Consider the following 7,481-nt stretch of genomic DNA (forward strand, 5'->3'; position numbering starts at 1 on the left):
CCTCAACAGGCCTGGTGACTTCCATTTCTTTGGAGCCTTGAGGTACTGTCCTTCTGGAGATGGGGCCATATGGAAAGAGTGAGGTTAAATATGGGACAATGACAAGGGCTTAGTCACCTAAGCTGAGATGTCAGAAGACTGAGTGAAGCGTATGAGGAAACTAGCCTCGATGCCTTGGTCAATGATCTGGGTAACAGGTGAGCACCCCATTCAGCTCTATCCAAATTGTAACAGTGAGAAAATGACAGCAGCTGTTGTTTCAAGTCAGTATGTGTTGATGCATGTTTACCTTCAGGAGTAGGTAAGATGTACTACTTAGTCTCCCTGCTGACACCATGATACTTTCAAGACTTGTGCTCTGTGTAAAGTAGGCAATCAAATATTCGTTGAATATATAAACCAGAAGCTAAACTAGAAGATGAGGTCAAATACAACTACTTTTGAATTTTGTTTGATTTGACTTGCCATTGTATCAAATGTCATAGCCAATCAAAATATTAAAAGTATACACAATCATAATTTGTTATATAATATTGACATAATCTGTGAAGAATACAATTAACACAAAATAAAATTGTCTGTTGAGTAAAACAGCTTTTTACACAATGCTGTTACATGAATTAACAATCTGTTTTACAAATTTTGTTTTCAGATTAATGTTTTCTCTTGTATATATTTTTCAGAGTACGATGCTTGCCTTGTATGTGTGCATATATAAGGAGAAAAATTATGCTTTATATGCACTTTCTTATATTCATTACTTCAAAAGAGTCATACAGTATGGTGTTATATTTGACAATTCTTCCTTTGTTCCCTTGCCACAATTTTTACTATCTTTGCATAACTGAAGATTAAAAAAATAAAAATATTATGCATCTAGTGGGTTGTTCAGTGTTAAGTTTGCATAATGACAGTATCAATTTCATATCTTCACATTTGAAAAAAACGAATAATAAATTAATGTACATTATGTACATTAATGTACATAAATTAATTTACACTATTGGGTGTTTTATACATTTCTCTAACAATTTCTATTTGTTATTATTACATTTTACTAAATGGTTTCGGAATTGCTCATGCTGCCGTCAGCTTTTATCTAGAAGAATTTCTGTTAAAATTTTAATTTTAATTAAACTTTACTTTTCTTATCCATTTAAAATATATTGAAGGAGCCAGGCCTTTAATAACATGTCTGGAAGGATGGAACACCATGCCCGTGGATGCTGGAGGTTAGAGAAGTCAAGGACAACACAGCCAAGCAAGGAAGTATAGCCCAGGACTAGAGAGACCTCAGAGGCTCCCTGATGAATCTAGGCGTGGGAAGCAGGCTGGAGATGAGTAAGAAGGCCCACTGGGTTCCTTTTTGGCCTGCTTATATGTTTTTCTTGACATTGTTGAAGAAACAGGGACTTAGAGTTCTCATTAGCTTGACACTAGGATGGAACAGAATGAAAGAATAATGATCTTACTGATATTCTAAGGGTACAAAGTATACTATACCCAGAATTGTGATGTTCTGCTGTGTTTAAAAACTGCATGACAGCACCAAGGAGAAGGGGCAGGGAGGGGGTGAGCTTGGGCAGCAGCAGAGTCAAGGGGGGAGAGCCCTGGGGTGGGTGACTGCTCAGCACTTCCTTGCCACTTACTCTCTGGGCCCAAGTTCCTAGTGCAGAAGCTCCTGTGCTTCTTCTAGTCCTACTGGCTCAAGGACTATTCTTGACAGTGGCTACTAGCCTTATGTTTTACTGCTGGTGCTAAAAGACTCTTGAGGGATGGAAGAAGCATGTTTCTTCTCCAAGTGGGGCATGATGAACTTTCATGAGGGACCCACAATTAGAAAATCCTGTTTCTGAGGTACCATGTCTCTATGGAATACAAACTCTGAAGTTAACATCAGAGATACCATTAGAAGAGAGGTACAATAGTTTAATAGTAGGCCAAACGAGACGTCTTACTGCTCAACTTCTTTAACAACTAGATGAACACAGAAAGAAAGGTATCTGTGATGTCAGCATTGTGGTGAACAGGAAAAATCGGTTTACCTGATTGGAGGCATCCTTTACTTTAAGACTTCATATGACATTTCAAACAAATACCTTACTAAAACAATACTACCTATTTAGATATAACTGCAGTTCAAGGTTTTTCAGGTATCTTGGACTTCTTGTACTCTGGTAACGTGGTGCTCACAAAATATGGCACGATGTTGGTTATGAAAACTGTAGGGTCAAAGCTTTATAGCAAAAATATTTGAAAAAAATTTGTATAGGATTGTACATCAAACTATCATGGGGTTGGATTATATGGAGTCCCCACATATTCAGTCAGTTATAAAAGTAAAATATGTTTTACATATAGGATATAAACTAACTACTGCGTACTATCAAAATATAGGAGCTGTTTATACAGCTTATATCCATGTTCCACTTTAGCATGAAGAAAATCCATTTATGGAAGTACAGTGACAGCTGACCTAGTCACTGTTCATTACTCAGTTTGTACCACTAGAGTTTTATTTCTATTTTCATTTAAAAATTTTATTATTTTAACACAAATTTTCAGTGAGCAGGTTTTCCAACCCCTTTCGTTCAATCTTCTTGCATTGTTCCCATTTTAATTTGCTTCACACCTTACACTGTCTCTTCTTGTCTTAAAGTATTATTTCTAATTATTTTGTGCTGACAGGCATGCTTACAAGAACTCAAGAGGTAACTTGCTGGAATGAACTGACTTCTTCCATCACTCCTTTCTTTTTTAGACATAGACTTTACTACTTCACAAATGAATAATGCTGTTGCAAAGTTACTGTGGTGAAGCTGGTGAATATCACTAAAATGATTGATTCAAAAGCCATTTTCTCCTGCTATTCTAATCAGATCAATGTTTTCTGGTTTTAGGGATCTGTTATCTTGGCACTAATATTTCTCTTATTATTTTTGCAGTTTACAATACTTCAGCTTTATTTGAAAGGCAGAAATCTGAATAAAAATCATAGAAAAATAAATAATAAAATGATTTGTATTATATCTATCTTCTATTAACTTGTTATGCAATATAAGCAAGCTATCAGATTTTTATTCAGGTATACTCTTTATCATTAAAATTAAGACAAAATGTGAAAAAAGAAAACCTATCTGCACACAGGTGAAAACATAATGCTGGCTAGTCTACATTATCAAGTTGTAAGTATATGGTTAACTTTTATTAACAGTCTTTTTTTTCTTATTGAATTTGTCATTTCTTTTTCTCTCATACACAATGGCGAAAGAAGAAAAATACTATATTGTGTGTAATTTTTAGTAAAAGAAACAAGGAAACCAAAATTACAGTGTTCCTATTAATACAATGACTTTCTGATAAAAAGCAAATAAACTCTTACTTGCGAATAAAGTTTAAGATGCTCTATATTAAAGAAAAAATTTCTGATTATTATCAGTTTTCTCAATTTCTCTCCATAAGCATTAAAGTTAGTGATAAGAATGACTTACCTTCACATCTCTGTGAATTATGTTGTTATCATGACAGTAGCGCAGAGCTTCCAGAATCTGTCTCATGTAATGGCTGTAAAACATAAGAGAAATCTAAAACTGTAAAAAGTGTTCATATTTAAAAACCAACAATGTCTGTAGTTTATAACTCCCACGTTCATATTAGCTACCCATAGACTTCTTGCATTTGAGCAGACAAGACAATGAGGCTTAAGGAAATACTTGACAAAAGCAAACTTATGAGCTTCTTGAAAAAACAGAATGTTACATATTTTCTGAGCTAAGTCAAAGAATTCCACATAATCCATAAGCAACATTGCTATACACACTAGAGTCAATCTTAAAATATGAAAATGCCTTCTAATATCTCAATTGATTGTAGTTAGCTAAACTGGATCGCTCTGTAGGAAACTGCTCATTGCTATTGGAATGATTCTGACTAAAAGAGTCAGACCTTTGGGTCTGCTAGTAGAACCGGTTCTTGACCTTATTTCCATTCAGCTCTGAGGAGAATCTATAGAAGCCCTTATGCATACAATTTCTCTGTGTAACTTAATCAGATTTTAGTTGAGGGCATCCTTGAACAAAGTAGGGCTATTTCTAGGCTCAGGTCCTAGGAAGTCTCACCCTTCCCATAGCCAGCTGGGGTTTGCAGAGGCTTCCACTAGGTACAGATGAAGAACAAAAGAAGAGTTAGTATTTTTTTAAAAGTCATTAAAAAGTGATAACAGGGTCAACAAGCAATGGAATACGACAAGAGTATAAATGTTCCCCCACTTATTATGGGTTTGTATCTGTATAAAACCCATCTGAAGCTGAAAATCTGGTAAGTCAAAAATGTATCAAAAGCCAGGAGTGGTGGTGCACCCCTTTAATCCCAGCACTTGGGAGGATCAAGGCAGGTGGATCTCTGTAAGATTAAGGCCAACTTGGATTTACATAGCGAGTTCCAGGCCACCTTGGGCTACGGGGAGACCCTATCTCAAAAAGACCAAAACAATGCATTAAACTCACCTAACACTGAACACCACAGCCTAAGCCTGTTCTGCCTTAAATATGCTCAGAATACTAACATTAGTCATTGTGAAAGAGTATTACATTGTATATTACTAGTTCAGGAAAACATCAAAATAAAAATATTTGAAGTGTCATTTCTACTGAATGTCCATCACTTTTATACTATCATAAACTACAAAATTGGAAAGTTGAACAAACTATATGTCAGAGACTTTTTCCCTTTCCTTTTCAACCAGCCATAGTACAGAAATGCAATATGCAACATTTTATTTTATAGTACTCATTAAACTTTGTCGTGTTTTTAGATCGTATATTTCTGGCACTAAAACAAAACTAAACAGTTTAATTTATAGCACTCACAAAAGAGCTTACAGGTATGTTTATGACTTAAGACAAGTTTTTCTGCTTTACAATTGAAAGATATTTTTATCAAGTTCCCTCTTTGGTGTGCTACTATCTAAACAAGTTCATACAAATATTCCTCCAGTTAATATGTGGATTATTTTATGCATTATAATAGATTAGAAGTTTCCCTTAAAAATAAAAAGTAGAAGAAAAATCCCCAAACTGAAATGAAACCCAGGATTCTTTCCTGTACTTATCACGATCTCCTCACGATTGGACTCTAAGCAGTTCTTCGTTTGATGTTCAGTTGTTCTTACTTTGGAAAAGTAAGGGATTTTCCTGGGCGAGTGCAGCCCACAATTAAGCTTCGTTTAAGTTAGGAGGACTTAGTGTTAGAGCCTTTTAGTCATATAAATTGGGCCTTGGAGGGTATGTGACTCCCTGGAAATGGCCAATAACAAATGCCAAATTGTTTGGTTTGCAAATTTGCAATAAAGTCATTATCATTATAAAATTATTACTAAGTTTAGTCAAACTCTTAAGAACTCCTAAATGTCAATCCTGATGTCAAATGGAATGGAGGGTTTAAACTAGGCAAAGTGGACATATATCTATAGAGTAGACTATTTTGGATATATAGCCTCCTAAACTATCTTCAGGCTAAAGACAAAACAAAAACTCAGTGAAAGAGCATTTTTTAAATCTGAATCTCACAGTACTCCATTATTTGTCTGGGGATGGAGCTCAGTGATAGAGGGCTCACTTAGGATGCACAAAGCTCTGGGCTTCATCCCTAGCACTGCTACAAAGTAATGTACTTTATTACTTGACTCAAATATGCATACATATCAGGATCTCTAAGGCATATGAGGGGAGAGCACAATTTTATTTTCTCCACAAATTATCACAGATCTAAGCTAGTCTTCTACCCTCTCAGTCATGATCCTTGGAGGTTATGCATGTCAGAGAGTTGATGATACAAAATTTCATTTCGTGAAGTACTGCAATCTATACTTTTAGAAAAAACTCAGAAATATGCTTGTTTTTTTCCACCTTCCCCAAAGATCAGGAAAGATGACAGCTCTATGCAAGAAAAGAATTTACCAACAACCTATTTACTCCCTCTAGGAGGAACCATTTTGAAGGTAAAGATGGTGGGTGAAGAGAGGTAACTCAGCTTTCTCCCGCTGTCAGCACTGGCTTAAAACAGCTAAATGCTATTTGCTGGGCAGAAGAGATCTTATCTGTGAAATGCACTTAACAGAATGTTCCTAGCTTAAGATTATCTATGTTAACTAGAACCTGGGATCTTTCAGATGTGGATGGCTTCCTGGAGAAGGTAATACAAGTGAGTCAACACCCTCAGGTATAAACCAGAGATGTTTCATAATTGTAATACTCTTTTAAGTGTCTGGAATCCTGTAAGTGTTAGGCAGAAAACTTATTCTGGGCTAGGTGTGCATTGTTAGTTACTGTGGGAAGAAGTGATGTGGGGAGTCCTTGATACCCAGGTCTCCCCGTGTTTCAGGTCTGTCTTTTGATTGCCTACATCCTTGAAATTAGCAAAGCCTGGTACTAGGTAAAGAGATTACTCTGATTTGTGAGAATTTGAGTTCATAATCTGATGTTAGCTTACTCTACAATTCATTATCACTGAAAGGATAGAGGCAATCACTAATTGGGTTGTGTTATACTGTACTAAACACTCAACAAATCTGTATTTTGTACCATATTTGCTGGTCTTCTTGAAACTCAGACACCAGTTGGAGAAAAACAGCATTATCTACCTGATAACTTGTATCTCCAAGCCTTGTAGTTGGACTCACTAGAATACTGATACAAGCTGAATTTTGTAACAATAAATCACAGAACCAGAAGAAAGAAAGGCAAGTTAGCAGTCATCTGGCTGGATACTACGCAGGAAGAATCTATATGTCCTGTTATTGATCTGGTATAAGAGGGAACACAGCTAATGATGCTATCTGAGTCCTTGCTCTTCCCTTTCCATTGTTAGGAAGAGACTTTAATAAAGTGTGTCCAAACCTCTTTCTGAGCAATGTCACTTACTGGTCTCACTGATGCTCTTTCCTGGTCCTTTCTGGATAGTTCCTTTCATAAAACCACGATTTTAACAGCGAATACAAGTGGGCTTAAAAATCAATAGGCTTTCATCTTGATATATACAAACATCTACTTTTTCCATAAGTCTTGAGATTGAGAGAGACCAGAAGTCATTTTACTGCATGTCATCACCTCTGTGTGCCTATACTGACACCCAGACCAATGGCAGAGTGAGGTTTGAAGGTCAAGGAAAACTAAGGAAGTTATAAAGGACTGGAGACGGAAGTAAAGGCAGCATTGCCAGCAGGTATGCCAGGTGCTCCAGAGTTGCTGTGTTTCAAAGCAGGAAACACAACCCATACTCAGAGGAAAAGTTTAAAAGAATTAAAATTCTGAATTTAGATTTTTCTTATTTTATTTTGCTCTTAAAAATAGCACAAAAGACCACCGGGGGTGGTAGCTCAGTGGTAGAGATCTTGATCAGCATGCATGAGGTCCTAGATTCAATCCCTGGTAGCAGAAAAAATTGTACAAAAGAAAAGTGCTAGTAAATTCTTTAATATATAT

At 36.1% G+C, this 7,481-nt stretch overlaps 1 protein-coding gene across 6 annotated transcripts in view; it reads right to left on the bottom strand.

Annotated features, from left to right (window-relative positions):
- Cask (calcium/calmodulin dependent serine protein kinase) overlaps positions 1 to 7,481 on the bottom strand; it is a 430,362-nt gene that overhangs the window by 204,111 nt on the left and 218,770 nt on the right. For all 6 annotated transcript variants that reach the window (XM_008843151.3, XM_008843142.3, XM_029568448.1 and 3 more), the window contains exon 5: positions 3,492 to 3,564. In XM_008843151.3, the coding sequence (XP_008841373.1) occupies positions 3,492 to 3,564 (73 nt within the window). The remainder of the gene's footprint in view (positions 1 to 3,491; positions 3,565 to 7,481) is intronic.

This window comes from Nannospalax galili, unplaced genomic scaffold (assembly GCF_000622305.1).
Source record: "Nannospalax galili isolate Female #2095 unplaced genomic scaffold, S.galili_v1.0 scaffold270, whole genome shotgun sequence".
NCBI classification, from domain to species: domain Eukaryota; kingdom Metazoa; phylum Chordata; class Mammalia; order Rodentia; family Spalacidae; genus Nannospalax; species Nannospalax galili.